Genomic DNA, 18,804 nt, shown 5'->3' on the forward strand with positions numbered 1-18,804 from the left:
GCAAAAGCTATAAAGCAAAGCTTCAGGCATCACTCCTTCTAAAAGTGTCATATTCGTTTTTTCTAAATACTTTTGAACACCAGATTACAGCCACACACTCACAGCCCAGCACAGGTCCCGGGTTTCTGAGGCAGATAGAAGACCTGGTTTTTATCATCACCGCTGCAAGCACATATCGACACCAGCCACTCTAAGAATTTATACCTCCTCCTTCCCCTCCCTCCCCTGAGAAAATGCAGGCAAAAAACCCACCCAGCCCTGTGGTTAAAAATTCCATGAAAATTACATTTGCATCTCCAAGCCTAAAAGAACCAGTGTGATGTACCAAATATTGTGACTCTGTATGGGAGCTTATTATAATGGTACAGCCACCTCTGTGAACATATGGTTCAAGTATGAGACAAAGGAAAGTCCACCATCCTTCTGCCTTACAAAAATGAGTGAGATCGTGGCTCTATTTCCCTGCGTGGAATGTATTCATTTCAGAGCATGCTCCTGAATCAGGACACTAGGGCTGGAAGAGTGGCAGTTTGTCATCCACAGAAAATCACCCTTTGGGGCAAAGTGACATGCTAACATAGAAAAGGAAGGAATCAGAAAAAAAAGAGAGAGAGAGAGAGAAAGCAGAAAGGAAATCACTTGGCTAATCTCATTCAAAACTCAAAAAAGTGAAAATGCCTTTTTAGGGTAAACAGAACAGGCTACTGTGTGATATTCACTCCCCAACTCATACAAAACTCCATTTACCAGTCCACAAGGAACCACCATTACACCCTCTCACGTTCTAACTTCCTTAGGTTATCTTGGTGCTCTTATTGTCTGCTGAAGAAGATAAAGCTTGCTGGGGCCCAGCGGGGCAAAGGGGGGCTTTGGTGACAGGCTGAGGAGTTTGTCCTCTTCCTGGAGCAGAGGGAAACAAGAGCGTCGACAGGAAGTTCAAGGCTGGTCAGCTTTCTGCACCAGCACAGGTGTGAGGTGTTAACGCTGCGCCCAAGAAATGGGACAGGAATAGAAAAGGAGGGACTGATGTCAAGAGTCCTTTGAAGGGAACATTTATTGAGCATAAAGATTAGTTAGACACAGGATGAGAGGGATGGTGGTATTAAATGTGGCAGCAAGGTTCCAGCTGGTCTGGGGAGAGGAGCATGGAGGAGGGATTGTGGGCGGAATGCTCCCACTAAAACCAACAGAAGAGCATCACGGAACGGTGATTTTAGAATTGGGATAAACTCATGGATAAAGAAGATGTGGTGCATATATACAACAGATACCACTCAGCCATAACAAAAGAACAAAATAATGCCATTTGCAGCAACATGGATGCAACTAGAGATGATCATCCTAAGTGAAATAAGTCAGAAAGAGAAAGACAAATACCATATGATATCACTTATATGGTGGAATCTAAAATATGGCACAACTGAACCTATCTAGGAAACAGAAACAGACTCACAGACATAGAGAACAGACTTGTGGTTGCCAGGAGGGAGGGGGTTGGGGGAGGGATGGAGTGGGAGGTTGGGATTAGCAGATGTAAGTGATTATATATACAATGCATAAACAACGAGGTCCTACTGTACAGCACAAGGAACTGCGTTCAGTATCCTATGATAAACCATAATGGAAAAGAATATTTTTAAAAAGAATGTATATATACATGAATAACTGAATCACCTTGCTGTACAGCAGAAATTAACACAACATTGTAAATCAGCCATACTTCATTAGAGAAAAAAAGAATTGGGGTAAACTCCCAGTGAATGTGGAATGTCTGTAGACTCCCGTGGGACATCCCCAGGGAGTCCTTAGCAACAGCTCCTGGGGCTCAAGATCCTGCGTGAGGCAGGAGGTGAGGTGGTAGGTCTGCTGAACACAGAGCAGCATAGATCGTGGTGGGGAAGATGTCTGCATAAAATCGTTTCACCAAAAAACTTTGTTCCTGGTATTTCCCCAATCTGCACCCTCCAACATCCCTCCTACAAAAGCTTAGCGCCGCTGCCTTAGAGAATGAAGTCTCAGCTCTCCAGATGGGTTGTCCTCTCCCTGTTTCTTCACCCACTGAACTACCCCAAGGCTAGTTTCAAATGGAAACCTTCTGCGCTGTGCTTGACTCTTCATTCTCTCCTCTTCACTTTTACCCGTGTTGACAGTACCACTGTTTAGTGCCATTTAGCTTTAAGGGGTATTTAACTGACAAAATGGGATTACAGAGATGAGAGGAGGTGGGATAAGAGCAGGAAGGATGCGAACGTCAGATTGAAAGCATAAGATAATAAAATCCATTGGCACTTAACTCTGCTCTCACCTATTTGATCTCCTAGGATTCCTACAATAACCCTGTAAGGAAGATAACACAGGCTTTCATCATTAACCTCAATTATAGATAAGAAAACTGAAGCACAGTGAAGTTAAATGATTTGTCCAAAGCCTCCAACCCGGAACACCAAGTGCTGAACCTATTCATTCGTTCATTCATTCATGTGCCAGGTACTGTGGCACTGTTCCAAGCACTGGGATAGAGGCTGAAGAACACAGTGGTGGATTATACAAAGCCTTATTCTACTTGGAGAGACAGGAAATAAACAAATGCGTAATATAATGTTACCAAGCGACAGTGCTACGAAGCAACATTAAGGAAGGTAAGAGACACAGAGAGAGGCTGGGTTCTCTCTTAAATGGAGTAGTCAGAGATTCTGCAGCCTAAGCCCTAGAGTACTGAGTACTTTCACCTCTGCTCCATACTCCAGACTCATACTGCTGAAGGAAGCTAATGGTCCTGAAATATTATGTAACCCTCTCCTTTTGCAGATGCTGCCCAGGGCTTAGAATGTGCACATCTGAGCACCAGAACCCGTCCAGCACAAGATCCCCCCACTCCCCGGCCATCCAGGCTACAGGTAGCTCTCTTTAAACTCCCACAAAGGTGGACTGCCTTTTTCACATATAGATTATAAACTCCTTAGAGGCAAGAAGCACTTGTACATGGTTTACAATAAGTATAAGCCAATTAATCAGTTGACTGATGGGTAGCATAAAAGCAATTGAAAGAAATGGAAGACTGTTCCCCTTATTCAATAGTCATAAAGATGCCAGTCAATTCATTGGAGAGATTTTCAGATCTATAGGGTCTCTCCCCAAAAAAGCCTAACCTCTCACCATTCCCTAAATCCCAGGAGCTCCCCTCCTACACAAACCCATTGGGTAGCCCCCACTAGAAAACCAGATCAGTCCAGGTTACAGTAAGTAAGGTAGCTGGGTCAATTGGTGACATTTCTGCCAAGAGTGGAGAGCGGCAGAGGGGTGTGAAATGGAGACAGAATTAGTCCTGAATTATTAAAATCAATCCACGGAGTTACTGAGTGGAAACTGACTATGGAGTAAGTGACAAAGACAAAATGCGTTCAGCTACTTTGCGTTACCGGTTTAATTTTCACAAATATCTCTCAGTCATATATTTATTTGAAAAACTTTTTATTGATAGCACCATTGAACATCTTCACTTTTAAAGGTATGCGTCTGTGCATACATCACTGGGGGACTTCACATGCAATTAGCGATGAGTTATTGAAACTTTGTGTCTTAGGGTTTTAATAATTCCCCCAAATGTGACAATTATACTTTGGCAAAATCACCTGTGAGGACAGAAGGAAGACTTTAAGCAACAAAACTCCACAATACTGTAACATAATTTCAGACCTCCAGGAAGGGGTTATTCTCCCTTGAAAATCATCATCCTTTCCAGATTATTCCCATCAGAACTCAGAGGAGGTTCAGTGTCTCTGGCCTGGCTTTGTACCAAGAGGAGCCCACTGACCCATCTAGCAATAAGCAAGAAAGTTCCACGTAAACAAAAAAGTCCAGAATGAAACACCTGAAAAGTTCCAGAAAAAAATGCACATTTCCATTAGCTAAACTCCAAATTCATAAGAACATTGAGATTACAGTGAGGATTAGGGTCTGAGGCAAGTTCCATTTGAGCAGCTACTTCCCCGATTCAACAGCTTCATTCCTGTTTTATTCCTGTGGCTAATCACATGTAAATACACTCAGAAGCACAAATAGGTGACAATTTATCAAGTGAACGACAAGGGCTATACAATAGGCATGCTTACTCAGCCTAAATTAGAAACCCAGATTAGGTTGCGTTTCGTCGTTTTTTTTAAACCAGTCTTTTTTGCGATCTTTAATTGCAAGAGTGTGAAGATACATTACACGCGGGGTAATTTAAAAACAGGAAATGTATTTTGTACTCTTGGAAAAAAATGGATATGATTTGGCAAAGGATTAAGTGAGTCATGAACAATAAAAAAATGTTTTTAACATCCGAATTTGTCATAGCACTAAGATGCGCTGTTTGTCAGAAACCAGTAACAAAAAAATATCGTAAGTTTAAAATTGGTAGGAAATTAAACACCTTAACTCCAAGAATCAATTGTGCTGATGTAACCCCTTCTAAAGACGACTGTATTTTTATAAATAGTTTTATCTAGCCTTTAAAAATATTTTTTTAAAGAGCAAATTCTTCAGAGTGATTATATTAAAAGGATTATTGGGCCCTGGAAGGGCTTTCATCAACAATATCCCTCAAGGACCCTTAGGTTAAGTCAGTGGCTCAGAACTAGGGGCTATTCTGCTCCCCAGGGGACCTGTGGCAATGTCTGGGGACATTGTTGGTTGTCACAACTTGAGAGGATGCTACTGGCATCTAGGGGGTAGAAGCCAAGAGATGCTGCTAAAAATCCTACAAGGCCAAGACAGCCCCACACAACAAGGAGTTATCCAGTTCAAATGTCAAGGACAAGGAGATTGAAGAAGCACAGCAAAAGCTCTTGCTACCTCAAAAGGCAGTTTATTACAATCCAAAATCTACCCCAGTGATTTCTTTGACATTCAAAGCACCCATTCCTACTGAACTTTGAAGTTCCTGATTTACCTCCACTAGAGTTTGGCCAGCTGGCGGCAAAAAAAAAAGAAAGAAGGAAAAAAAGTAACTAAACATGGAGAGTATTCTAAATTGTTCCTCAATGTCTCCCTATTTTATTGATCAAAAAATTAAAAGGATAATATTTTTTTCTGTCAACAATGGAACCTGGTAGCCCCACGGGTATTCATAACGGACAAATATCATGATAAAAAACGTAACCTCTATTTTCACAAACAGAGTTGAAAGTTGGAAAATAAAAGTAGACTTAGTTTTTCCTATAGCTGGTGCTGAAATAATGCGGAAAGGACTCTTTCCATAGAAATAGGAGGCTATCCCTCATCCCCAGGTTAGAACACCTGATGGCTGGTCCTGATCTGACACCCAGAGGATTCCCTAGACTCTTAAAAACTTATTTTCAGTTCCTAAAAAAAAAAAAAAAGAGAGAATTTTCTGGAACTAACCTATGCACACAGGAACGCGAAACTGAGTAGCAGTATTTTTGTAATCTCAGGAAAAAAAACACTGTTGTTTAGGCACCACTGCCACTTTGCAGGGCTCATTCAAAGGAAAAAAGAAAATTTTTGTGTTTCCTTGGGAGAATTAAAATGCAGGACAACTAAAGGGAGAGTAAAACCCAAGTAAAAACACCATACAGCAGGCATCACGGTGCCTGAGTGGCAAATGCAAGCACCTAACCCGATAGAAAAATATTGCACTTAATTAGCTTGTTTGGACATTATTAAACACACCGAGCCCAACTGTCTTCAAAAGGTACTATTTCACATTGACTGCACTCCATAATTTGGTATGTTCATAAATGTCCATCGAGATAATTTTCTGAGGTTAGATTTAATTATGTTGGAATTAGCCTTTTCCTTTCCAGAAAAATACTTTAGAGATTAATTAAAGAACATTATTTGGATGTAAACTAATATGCATTCCTTTACCCAGCTGCACAAAAACTATAAAATTATAATTTTTCCCTTTTAATAAAAGCAGAATGATATGAAATCAAATTAGACCTTCAAATCTGGAAGTGAGAGACATTTCTTCTTTGGCTCCAATCAGTGTATCTCAACCAACATTTATACAAGAGAATTTGGTCCACATTTTACTGTGGTGAGTTTCACAGAGAATCCTCTGTTTTGTGTGAGTACATGCCATGCTTTTAATATTAAAAGTAAAAATGTTGCCTTATATCTACCCCCATTTTAGCTATTAAGTACATACTATATAATAGCTATAGTACATACTATATAATACTATTAAGTATATATGCTTAATAAACTCCTAGGGATAAAAACATATTTAGGCATTTTTCTATTTACCTAATTCATGGCCAATTTAAACTCGGATAATAAATTTTCAAGGAATAAAAATTTTCCTATTCTACTGATCACAGTTGCTTCTTTATTTCAGCCTTAGAATTTAAAACTAAGACACAGTTTTTTAAATGGTGTTTGTGTTGAAAAATGTGGGTGCTTTTTCTGTTCCCAATCCAGCATTTCTGATGAGAACTGTGAAGATTCTAAACTGCGCAGACTCAATGCTTACAGCCTGAGGGATGATCTTTTTCAGTCAATTTTGCAACCCATCAAAAAAGATTCTAGGGCTTCCCTGGTGGCAGCAGTGGTTGAGAGTCCGCCTGCCGATGCAGGGGACACGGGTTCGTGCCCCAGTCCGGGAAGATCCCACATGCCGCGGAGCGGCTGGGCCCGTGAGCCATGGCCACTGAGCCTGCGCTCTGCGACGGGAGAGGCCACAACAGTGAGAGGCCCGGGTACCGCAAAAAAAAAAAAAAAAAAAATTCTAGTTCTTTAGCAAGGCACCTTCCATTTTCTTATACTTATTTTGAGACTGTTCTGGTGAAAATATTGCTGCCTAAACAGTTTGTTAAATTCATGTCAGATGTTTCTCCAGTACATGGAACAAAAATCAGATTCTAATAGAAGTATTTGAACTTGATAATATGGGTCAAGAGACATAAAAGAAAAAGGTAAAAGCTCCTTGAAACACATTAAAGGCAGCAATTTAATTCTCATTTCTCCCTTGGACATACACTTTTCCATCAAATTACTAGTTGGCAACTATAGTAAATACCTTAAAATATGTCTAATTAAAGGAAAGTCAATCTAACTTATTTTTTGGGCAAGAATGCATACTCAATGCCATATATTCTCCTATCCCGAGAATACTCATTTTCTCCTGGTAAATGCTACATAGATCAATGGGATCATATAAAAGAAGACTGAAGGGAAATTTGGGCAAATAAGTAAATCATTAATAAGCAATAAATGAAAACAGTCCTAACTAGACTGACTCTAAAAGACAGTATATAGGTACTGTGTCATACTTAAAGGAGTAGAAATATTCCCACACTTCCAAGTGAAAAAAAAAGCATCTTATGTATTTGAACATTTGAAGCATCCTATAGCTGTAGTTCAGTTCACAGCAGAAAGTCTTTTTCTCTCTACCTCTCAAAATGAAGAAATCATCAAAATGCATTTTCTTGCTGCCTTTCCCCACCCCCAATAAACCTGACATCCTCTAATGTTCTGAGAATATTTTCTACCTTACTAGGTATTCGTTTTACGTTTATTCAAAAATTAGTCAAAGAAAACAATTTCTGCAGTTATAGGACTACTTAACTTTCCTCTTTTATGATCTCCCAGTGGAATAGAAAAGAATATAGCTATTATGGTTCTTAAGTTTTTGTTTGATGTGCTTGGCTATGAGCTCACCTGAGAGTCAGCTAGCCATTCTAAGCAATTCCGAACAAAAACTACTTTGAATCCTGTTTCCACGATTATTGAGACCCAGCCTTCAATGTCCCTGATATGTATACTAGTGCATTTGCTTCGGAAAATAAATGTTCACACAAAACTGTTGAAGAGCAGCATGAAACACCCAGGATAATGTAAAAGGGTTCTCGGTCACATAAAAATTAACAGACAAGTTCAACTAACATCCCAAACAGCCAAAACCCTTATTGAACACAGAGCGTGTGCACACTGTGAGTGTGATCAGAGTCTATGACCCACAAATCTCTTCCCACAAGCCCAGCTAGTGGTTCCAAAGTGCCTCGCCTATACAGCTTACTGATGTGGGCACCAAACTAAAAATGTGTGCTGTTGACATAACGTGAGTCCTCCTGAGATTTGCTAAGAGCTTGTGCATGGTCACTCAGACAACCTTCCAAAGATACTTCAAGAGCCACTTCTGCTGTTTTTCGTATCCCAAGGCCATCACTCCGGGACAAGTCCAGTGGGGGACAGCCATTGTGCTCGGCACAGCCATTGACATGGGCCAGAGGCAGTGCCCCGGGGGGACAGCACAGCTGCTTGGTGCAGTCCTTGGAGATGCAGGGTGAGCTGCAGAGCAGCTGCAAGTCCTTCTGCCCCAGGGGCCCCTTCAGGTCCACCCTCTCAAACTGGATGGTCACATTGTGGATTCCTGTGTTGTGGAAGATTTCTCGAATTTTTATACTGGCATCCTGATCTCCCCCATCCTGCTGATACTTGATGTGCAGCGTGGCAATGATCTTCCCACTTATAAGTTCCCAGATGTGAACTTCATGGACACTGCTAATTCCGGGCACGGCAGAGAGTTTACTCACTAGAATAGGGGAGAGAAAACAATAGCCAAGGTGAAGGTTCCATTTGAAACATGGAACCACCATGGGAGGATAGGGTCCCCTTAAGCATTCTCACCAGAATGATGTAGTTACTAAGAATAACAGGAAGCAAAATAGCTGTACCATATATGGCTACATCTTCCCATACATTTTCCCATAATCTTCTTCCTCTCTGAATTCCTCTACCATACACTGTTAGCCCATAAAAGGCAATTCAAGGGGCTTCCCTGGTGGCGCAGTGGTTGAGAGTCCGCCTGCTGATGCAGGGGACATGGGTTTGTGCCCCGGTCCGGGAAGATCCCACATGCCACGGAGCGGCTGGGCCCGTGGGCCTGCGCGTCCGGAGCCTGTGCTCCGCAACAGGAGAGGTCACAACAGTGAGAGGCCCGCGTACCGCAAAAAAAAAAAAAAAAAAAAGGCAATTCAAGAAAATAAGTTTCATAACAATCCTCCCCACAAAATGCCCAGGGTGGTTGAGTTTACAAGGCATTTGACGCTCTGGTGGACTGGAGTGGGAATATAAAGCAGGATGCCTTTTTTAAAGGGGATTTGGCAATGTGGATCAAAAACCTCAACCAGCAATTCTAACACTAGGAATTTAACTGAAAGAAATAACCAAATATTTATGTACAAGAATGGCTCGGACAATGCTTTTTGTGTTAATGGAAATCATTAAATCAATTATGTGATAGAATATGATACAGCTGTGAAAAAGTAAGTTGCATATTTAAGGATATGAGAAAGTGTATATAATGTATTTTTAAGTGAAAAAGCAAATAGCTAGAATGTATATGTGGTATGATATTCTTTCCTCTTTTTTTTTTAACATTTTTACTGGAGTATAATTGCTTTACAGTGTTGTGTTAGTTTCTGCTGTATAACAAAGGGAATCAGCTATACGTATATATATCCCCATATCCCCTCCCTCTTGAGCCTCCCTCCCACCCTCCCTATCCCACCCCTCTAGGTAGTCACAAAGCATAGAGCTGATCTCCCTGTGCTATGCGGCTGCTTCCCACTAGCTATCTATTTTACATTTGGTAGTGTATATGTGTCCATGCCACTCTCTCACTTCGTCCCAGCTTACCCTTCTCCCTCCCCGTGTCCTCAAGTCCATTCTCTACATCTACATCTTTACTCCTGTCCTGCCCCTAGGTTCTTGAGAAATTTTTTTTTTTTTAGATTCCATATATACGTGTTAGCATATAGTATTTGTTTTATTCTTTCTGACTTACTTCACTCTGTATGACAGAGTCTAGCTCCATCCACCTCACTACAAATAACTCAATTTAGTTTCTTTTTATGGCTGAGTAATATTCCATTGTACATATGTGCCACATCTTCTTTATCCATTCATCTGTCGATGGACACTTAGGTTGCTTCCATGTCCTGGCTATTGTAAATAGAGCTGCAGTGAACATTGTGGTACATGACTCTTTTTTTTTTTTTTTGCAGTACGCGGGCCTCTCACGGTTGTGGCCTCTCCCGTTGCGGAGCACAGGCTCCAGACGCCCAGGCTCAGCGGCCATGGCTCATGGGCCTAGCTGCTCCGTGGCATGTGGGATCTTCCCGGACCGGGGCACAAACCTGTGTCCCCTGCATCGGCAGGCGGACTCTCAACCACTGCGCCACCAGGGAAGCCAACATGACTCTTTTTGAATTATGGTTTTCTCAGGGTATATGCCCACTAGTGGGATTGCTGGATCGTATGGTTTTTAGTTTTTTAAGGAACCTCCAAACTGTTCTCCATAGTGGCTGTATCAATTTACATTCCCACCAACAGTGCAAGAGGGTTCCCTTTTCTCCACACCCTCTCCAGCATTTATTGTTTGCAGACTTTTTGATGATGGCCATTCTGACTGGTGTGAGGTGATACCTCATTGTAGTTTTTTTTTTTTTTTTTTTGTGGTACGCGGGCCTCTCACTGTTGCGGCCTCTCCCGTTGTGGAGCACAGGCTCCAGACGTGCAGGCTCAGCAGCCATGGCTCATGGGCCTAGCCACTCCACAGCATGTGGGATCTTCCCGGACCGGGGCACGAACCCATGTCCCCTGCATTGGCAGGCAGACTCTCAACCACTGCGCCACCAGGCATTTCTCTAATGATTAATGATGTTGAGCATGCTTTCATGTGTTTGTTGGCAACATGAATATCTTCTTTAGAGAATTGTCTATTTAGGTCTTCGGCCTATTGTTGGATTAGTTTGTTTGTTTTTTTGATAATGAGCTGCATGAGCTGCTTATATATTTTCGAGATTAATCCTTTGTCAGTTGCTCCATTTGCAAAGATTTTCTCCCATCTGAGGATTGTCTTTTCATCTCGTTTATGGTTTCCTTTGATGTGCAAAAGGTTTTAAGTTTCATTAGGTCCCATTTGTTTATTTTTTTTTCTATTTCCACTTCTCTAGGAGGTGGGTCAAAAAGGATCTTGCTGTGATTTATGCCATAGAGTGTTCTGCCTATGTTTTCCTCTAAGAGTGTTATAGAGTCTGGTCTTACATTAAGGTCTTTAATCCATTTTGAATTTATTTTTGTGTATGGTGTTAGGGAGTGTTCTAATTTCATTCTTTAACATGTAGCTGTCCAGTTTTTCCAACACCACTTATTGAAGAGGCTGTCTTTTCTCTATTGTATATTCTTGCCTCCTTTACCAAAGATAAGGAGACCATATGCACATGGGCTTATCTCTGGGCTTTCTACCCTGTTCCATTGATCTATATTTCTGTTTTTGTGCCAGTACCATACTGTCTTGTTTACTGTAGCTTTGTAGCATAGTCTGAAGTCAGGGAGCCTGATTCCTCCAGCTCTGTTTGTCTTTCTCAAGATTGCTTTGACTGTTCAGGGTCTTTTGTGTTTCCATAGAAATTGTGCAATTTTTTGTTCTAGTTCTGTGAAAAATGCCATTGGTAGTTTGATAGGGATTGCACTGAATCTGTAGATTGCTTTGGGTAGTAGAGCCATTTTCACAATGTGGATTCTTTCAATCCAAGAACATGGCATATCTCTCCATCTGTTTGTATCATCTTTAATTTCTTTCATCAGTGTCTTATAGTTTTCTGCATACAGGTCTTTTGTCTCCTTAGGTAGGTTTATATCTAGGTATTTTATTCTTTTTGTTACAATGGTAAATGGGAGTGTGTCCTTAATTTCTCTTTCAGATTTTTCATCATTAGTGTATAGGAATGCTACACTATTTCTGTGCATTAATTTTGTATCCTGCTACTTTACCAAATTCATTGATTAGCTCTAGTAGTTTTTTGGTAGCATCTTTAGGATTCTCTATGTATAGCATCATGTCACCTGCAAACAGTGACAGTTTTACTTCTTCTCTTCTGATTTGGATTCCTTTTATTTCTTTTTCTTCTCTGATTGCTGTGGCTAAAACTTCCAAAACTATGTTGAATAATAGTGGTGAGGGTGGGCAGCCTTGCCTTGTTCCTGATCTTAGTGGAAATAGTTTCATTTTTTCACCACTGAGAACAGTTTCAAGTTCAGTGCTTGTGATTGGTCTGTTTATATTTTCTATTTCTTCCTGGTTCAGTCTTGGAAGTTTGTGCTTTTCTAAGAATTTGTCCATTTCTTCCAGGTTGTCCATTCTATTGGCACAGAGTTTCTTTTAGTAATCTCTCATGATCCTTTGTATTTCTGCAGCATCAGCTGTTACTTCTCCTTTTTCATTTCTAATTCTGTTGATTTGAGTCTTCTCCCTTTTTTTCTTGTTGAGTCTGGGTAATGGTTTATCAGTTTTCTTTATCTTCTCAAAGAGCCTGGAAAAGGTTTTATTATTTAGTTTTTATTTTGTTCCATTGATCTTTGCTATTGTTTCCTTCATTTGTTTTTCCTTTATTTCTGATCTGATATTTATGATTTCTTTCCTTCTGCTAACTTTGGAGTTTTTTTGTTCTTCTTTCTCTAATTGCTTTAGGTGTAAGGTTAGATTGTTTGTTTGAGATTTTTCTTATTTCTTGAGGTAGGACTGTATTGCTATAAACTTCCCTCTTATAACTGCTTTTGCTGCATCCTATAGGTTTTGGGTCGTCGTGTTTTCATTCTCATTTGTTTCTAGGCATTTGTTGATTTCCTCTTTGATTTCTACAGTGATCTCTTTGTTATTTAGTAGTGTATTGTTTAGCCTCCGTGTGTTTGTATTTTTTACAGTTTTTTTCCTGTTATTGATATCTAGTCTCATAGCGTTGTGGTCGGAAAAGATACTTGATCGATTTCCATTTTTTTAAGTTTACCAAGGTTTCATTTGTAACCCAAGATATGATCTATCCTGGAGAATGTTCCATGAGCACTTGAGAAGAAAGTGTATTCTGTTGTTTTTGGATGGAGTGTCCTATAAATATCAATTAAGTCCATCTTGTTTAATGTGTCATTTAAAGCTTGTGTTTCCTTATTTATTTTCATTTTGGATGATCTGTCCATTGGTGAAAATGGGGTGTTAAAGTCCCCTAGTATGATTGTGTTACTGTCAATTTCCCCTTTTATGGCTGTTAGCATTTGCCTTATGTATTGAAGTACTCCTATGTTGGGTGCATAAATATTCACAATTGTTATATCTTCTCCTTGGATTGATCCCTTGATCATTATGTAGTGTCCTTCTTTTTCTCTTGCAGTAGTATTTATTTTAAAGTCTATTTTGTCTGATATGAGAACTGCTACTCCAGCTTTCTTTTGATTTCCATTTGCATGGAATATCTTTTTCCATCCACACACTTTCGGTCTGTGTGTGTCCCTTGGTCTGAAGTGAGTCTCTTGTAGACAGTATATATATGGGTCTTGTTTTTGTATCCATTCAGCCAGTGTATGTCTTTTGGTTGGAGCACTTAATCCATTTACATTTAAGGTAGTTATCGATATGTGTGTTCCTATTACCATTTTCTTTCTTTCTTTTTTTTTTTTTGCGGTACGCAGGCCTCTCACTGCTGTGGCCTCTCCCATTGCGGAGCACAGGCTCCAGGCGCACAGGCCCAGCGGCCATGGCTCATGGGCCCAGCCGCTCCGCGGCATGTGGTATCTTCCCGGGCCAGGGCACGAACCCGTGTCCCCTGCATCAGCAGGCGGACTATCAACCACTGCACCACCAGGGAAGCCCCTTATTACCATTTTCCTAATTGTTTTGGGTTTGTTATTGTAGGTGTTTTCCTTCTGTGTTTCCTGTCTAGAGAAGTTCCTTTAGAATTTGTTGTAAAGCTGGTTTGGTAGTGTTGAATTCTCTTAGCTTTTGCTTGTCTGTAAAGGTTTTAATTTCTCTGTTGAATTTGAATGAGATCCTTGCTGGGTAGAGTAATCTTAGTTGTAGGTTTTTCCCTTTCATCACTTTAAATATGTTCTGCCACTCTCTTCTGGCTTGCAGAGTTTCTGCTGAAAGATCAGCTGTTAACCTTATGGGGATTCCCTTGTGTGTTATTTGTTGCTTCTCCCTTGCTGCTTTTAATATTTTTCTTTGTATTTAATTTTTGATAGTTTGATATGTGTCTTGGTGTGTTTCTCCTTGGATTTTTCCCTTATGGAACTCTCTGCGCTTCCTGGACTTGACTGAATATTTCCTTTCCCATATTAGGGAATTTTTCAACTATAATCTCTTCAAATATTTTCTCAGTCCCTTTCTTTTCTCTTCTTCTTCTGGGGCCCCTATAATTCAAATGTTGGTGCATTTAATGTTGTCCCAGAGGTCTCTGAGACTGTCCTCATTCTTTTTTCTTTATTCTGCTCTACAGAAGTTATTTCCACTATTTTATCTTCCAGGTCACTTATCCGTTCTTCTGCCTCAGTTATTCTGCTATTGATTCCTTTTAGAGAATTTTTAATTTTATTTATTGTGTTGCTCACCATTGTTTATTTGCTCTTTAGTTCTTCTAGGTTCTTGTTAAATGTTTCTTGTATTTTTTTCATTCTATTTCCAAGATTTTGGATATCTCTACTATCTTTACTCTGAATTCTTTTTCAGGTAGACTGCCTATTTCCTCTTCATTTGTTTGGCCTGGTGGGTTTTTACTTTGCTCCTTCATCTGCTACGTGTTTCTCTGTCTTCTTATTTTGCTTATCTTTCTTTTTTTAAAAAAATGAAACATCATTGTATATATACACACACAAAAATGATTTTTTTAGATAGATTAAGTCTTGTTTTATTGAATGACTGACATAAAATATTAAGAGTGGTAATTTCTGGGTGGTAGGATTATGAGAGATTTCTATTTTCTTATTTAGGCTCTTCTATATTTTCCATACTTTCTAAAATTAGTATGTATTTAGAAAGATGGTATTGAACAGTGATGACGAACAACCTGTAGCCAGCTAGAGTTTGAATCCCAGCTAATCATTTACTACCTGCATGACCTTGTAAAATTTACCCAGTCCCTCTGTGCCTCGGTTTCCTTATCTGTAAGTTAGGAATGATAATGACAGTACCTCATAAGTTTATTTTAAGGATTAAAATGAGTTAATATAAGTAAAGCATTTGGACAATATTACCTAGCATGTAATAAGTATCATAAGAGTGTTCCTATTGTTATTACACTCTAATTTTTTTAATATCTGCTTTTCAATATATCTATATTATTTTGTTAAAAGGCAATATAAGCCAATATATATCACAAGTTGCTTTGTATATGCTTCTTTTGTTTTTTCCATTGGCAAACAAGCCCCTGGAAGGAAAATGATGTGGTATATCTGCTCCTCGGAGCCTCTTTTACCTCTTTCGTCCTCTGCCTGCAGCACTGGGCAAAGAGTAGGCATGCAGGACAGTCACACTGTAAATCATGCCTGTAGGGGGAAAGGCTATCCACGGCTGTTTAATATATTAAGACCTATCAAATCTAATTTCAGCTATTTGTCATGAAATAAGGTCTTCCAACTTTCAGCTGCATAGTGGGCCTGGGCTATAGTTCATGTTTACTGGCTCACTGATGAAGTAATGATAGATAGAATAATAGCAAATATTCATGAAAAAAATTTTTTTCCTATAAAAACTTCATCTCCATTTAGAAACACTAGAACTAAAGTTGCACATTCAGTTTCTCACCAACATCTGGAGAGTTCCCATTCAGACATCCTATAAAGTCTGTAAAAATGTTCTATCCTCAGATGCACATAAACTCAAGTGAGAGTTTGACCTTCTATTTGAGCAAAGCAAAGAAACAGATTCCACTACTGAATGAGTGAATTTAAATATGGTCCATTTTACTGTGTTATAGGACACACGGTGACTTGTGTGCCCACAAGAATTAGTTAACTAAAAAGCAGGATCTAGAATAGGAAGGAATGACTCATGTTTTCAGAATAGGGGGAATAAAAATCAAGTCCTGGACAGAGTGGCCTTATCTGAGTTAGAATAAATCTCTGACATGAAGGTAAATAAATAGCCCAGGAATAGGTATTGCCCAAGCAACACATTCTTAAAACTTTGCAGTAGAGTCAGAGAATGATGAGCTAAAAAGGACCTTTGGTTCTCGGAGCTGTGAGTCATCTTAGTAGCAGCAGTCATCTACAAAACATGTGAGGATGTCTCTATTGCTTTGTGATTTAAAGTATTTCAGGAGACAGAAATCAAACACTGCTCTGAAATAATGCTGGCCCTTTGGCCTGAAGAACAGTCACTGGGCAGTGGTTCAAGATAAGAATTGCATGACTTACTCAGCTCTTCCATGTTGACGCCTTTGGGGACCATCTGCAGCAGAATGGCAGCAGTCTCCTTGATGAGTGGGAAGGCAGATGACAAAATAATGATGACCATGATGACAGTCAGGCTGGGGTCAATGTAGCACTGCCAGTTACATGGGTCCTCATGCTTCAGGGGAAGCACGTAGAATATGATGGCCGTAATCACCACAACCACCGACCCCAGGGCATCTCCCATCACATGTAAAAGTACACCTGCAGGGAAGAAAGAAAGACCAATAAAGCCCACGTGACACTCACTGACTTGGCTTCCCAAGTCTATGAATACCTGTTGCTATTTGTTCTCTGTTCAGTTAGAGCAGCAGGCTGGGTTTGAAAGCAAAAAACAACGGCCACTGCTGCACAAAAAACAAAACCTCAGGCCACCATCCCAGGACCCAGAGAACCTGGAACAGCCTAGGAAGATTCTGAGCTGCAGACACCTGCGGGAAGAGGGACTGTGCCAGTTCAAGGTGCCACATTGCTGCCACCTACCACCCATCAGAGGGCACCAAGCCGGAAACAGACGCTATGCAAATGGTTTCTTTTTCTTTCAGACAGGTGTCTGTGATTTCAATTTCAAACATTTCTCTTTTTTTTGGGGGGGGGGGTGCCATGCCACGTGGTTTGTGGGATCTTAGTTCCCCAACCAGGGATCGAACCCAGGCCCACGGCAGTAAAACCACAGAGTCTTATCCACTGGACCACCAGGGAATTCCCAAACTTTTTTTTCCTAATTGAAGTATAGTTGATTTACAACGTTGTGTTAGTTTCTGGTGTACAGCAAAGTGATTCAGGTATACATATTCTTTGTCATATTCTTTTCCATTATGGTTTGTTACAGATAAATATAATATTTATATTTATTTATTCTTTGTCTTCCCTCTACCTTGATCCATTTTCCCCTTCCCTAAATGCATTTACCTACTTCTCACTTAGCCTGTGGTCACTTAAACTGCCTTTGGTTTAAGAGGTCCTCCACAGTGTCCAGCAACATTCCCACTAAATAAAGAGCCCTTTGTAACAATAAAATAACATTTAAATTCTACAGATAATAACAAAAATTGTGGATGCCTTTACTTAAGGGAACCACTTCGAAAGTTTTCGGTCATGAAACAGAAAGCATGTAATTCTAAAGAAGATCTAAGTGTCCAGTTGTTTGTTGGACACAGACTGAACTGGGATTTAGTGAATGGAGTGGAGATTTGTTAGGATTATAAAGTATAAACACAAAGGTTTTTTCTTTACAGAAAGCAACATCAGAATCTTTCTTTCCAAAGTATGGTTTGCAGACCAGAAGCACCAACATCACCTAGAAGCTTCTGAGAAAGGTAGAATCTCAGGCTCCACCTCCGATCTATTGAATCGATTCTGCTTTTTTTTTTTTTTTTTTTTTTGCCGTACGCGGGCCTCTCACTGTTGTGGCCTCTCCCGTTGTGGAGCACAGGCTCCGGACGCGCAGGCTCAGCGGCCATGGCTCACGGGCCCAGCCGCTCCGAAGCACGTGGGATCTTCCTGGACCGGGGCACGAACCCGCGTCCCCTGCATCGGCAGGCGGACTCTCAACCACTGCGCCACCAGGGAAGCCCCGATTCTGCATTTTAATAAGATTCCCAGGTGACTGAAATGCACATAAAAGTTTTCAAGGCGCTGCTCTAGAAGAAAGTATATGGATTAACCCTCCATGTATCCGAGATTCACTCAGTAGAATTAATAATCATCCAAAATACTAACAGCTCACTCATGGCTGCAACTGAATAGTTTCACTTAGAAGAGGCTACTTCCTCCTGGCAGCACTTCTAAGATTCTGAGTAGCATCATAGGTCGAATGGCATTTTGTAAACACACTAAATGTAGTTTGTGGCAACCTCCCCCCGCCACCAAAAAAATACAAGAATAAAAAGAATCCCCACATCTCCTTCTGGCTGAGTGTTTACTTATGGTAATAGGGTCCCGATTCAATAAATACATTAAGTAGTCCCATTTTTAAATTCTGTGCCCCCTTCTTCCCACCCCACCCCTATGGGGGCTTCTTACTCCCCAGTCCCTGTCCTCAGCCAAAAAGAGAAACTCAACATGTTCCCAAGAGTTGGTCTCTACAGCTTGTTTCTCCAGGAGGAACTGAAGATCAAAGCTCTAACCTTCTCCAGGACAGTACAAAATACTACCATAAAAATATGAAGACCAAACATTTCCTATATGCACTCGACATCATTTTCACAGCCTGAGACCATCTGTTATTCTCTTTTTCATGGATGTCAGCCTCGTTTCCTCCATTAGACTATAAGTAACATGAAGGTGAGGGTCGTACCCTGCATTTCCTTTGTTTGTATTTTAGCACTGGAGGCATACAATCTAGGCACTCGGAAAAAAACAGTTTTCTGGTTGGTCAGTCATAACTCCCGTGACACAGAGTGCCTTCTGCCTTTTACTTAATTATAATAACTGTAATGCTAGCTAACATCTATGCACCAGACATTGTTGTATGTTGCAGGTATTTACACATTAAGTCCTCTTAAGGACTCTCTAAAGTGGTTACTCTCTCCACTCTACAAATGAGCAAACTGAGGCACAGAGTAGCTTAGT

At 40.4% G+C, this 18,804-nt stretch overlaps 1 protein-coding gene across 2 annotated transcripts in view; it reads right to left on the reverse strand.

The window, feature by feature from the left end:
- Window positions 1-2,427: 2,427 nt before the first annotated feature.
- Window positions 2,428-18,804, reverse strand: part of SLC30A10 (solute carrier family 30 member 10) — a 40,580-nt gene continuing 24,203 nt past the window's right edge. For both annotated transcript variants that reach the window (XM_089906919.1, XM_022579246.3), the window contains exons 3-4: window positions 16,195-16,434; window positions 2,428-8,539 (exon numbers count right to left, since the gene is read on the reverse strand). In XM_089906919.1, the coding sequence (XP_089763045.1) occupies window positions 8,040-8,539; window positions 16,195-16,434 (740 nt within the window). In that variant the 3' untranslated portion in view covers window positions 2,428-8,039. The remainder of the gene's footprint in view (window positions 8,540-16,194; window positions 16,435-18,804) is intronic.

The sequence above is a fragment of the Delphinapterus leucas genome, chromosome 1 (assembly GCF_059928025.1).
Source record: "Delphinapterus leucas isolate spDelLeu-1000000601 "Yukka" chromosome 1, BTC_Dleu_Yukka2, whole genome shotgun sequence".
NCBI classification, from domain to species: Eukaryota; Metazoa; Chordata; class Mammalia; order Artiodactyla; family Monodontidae; genus Delphinapterus; species Delphinapterus leucas.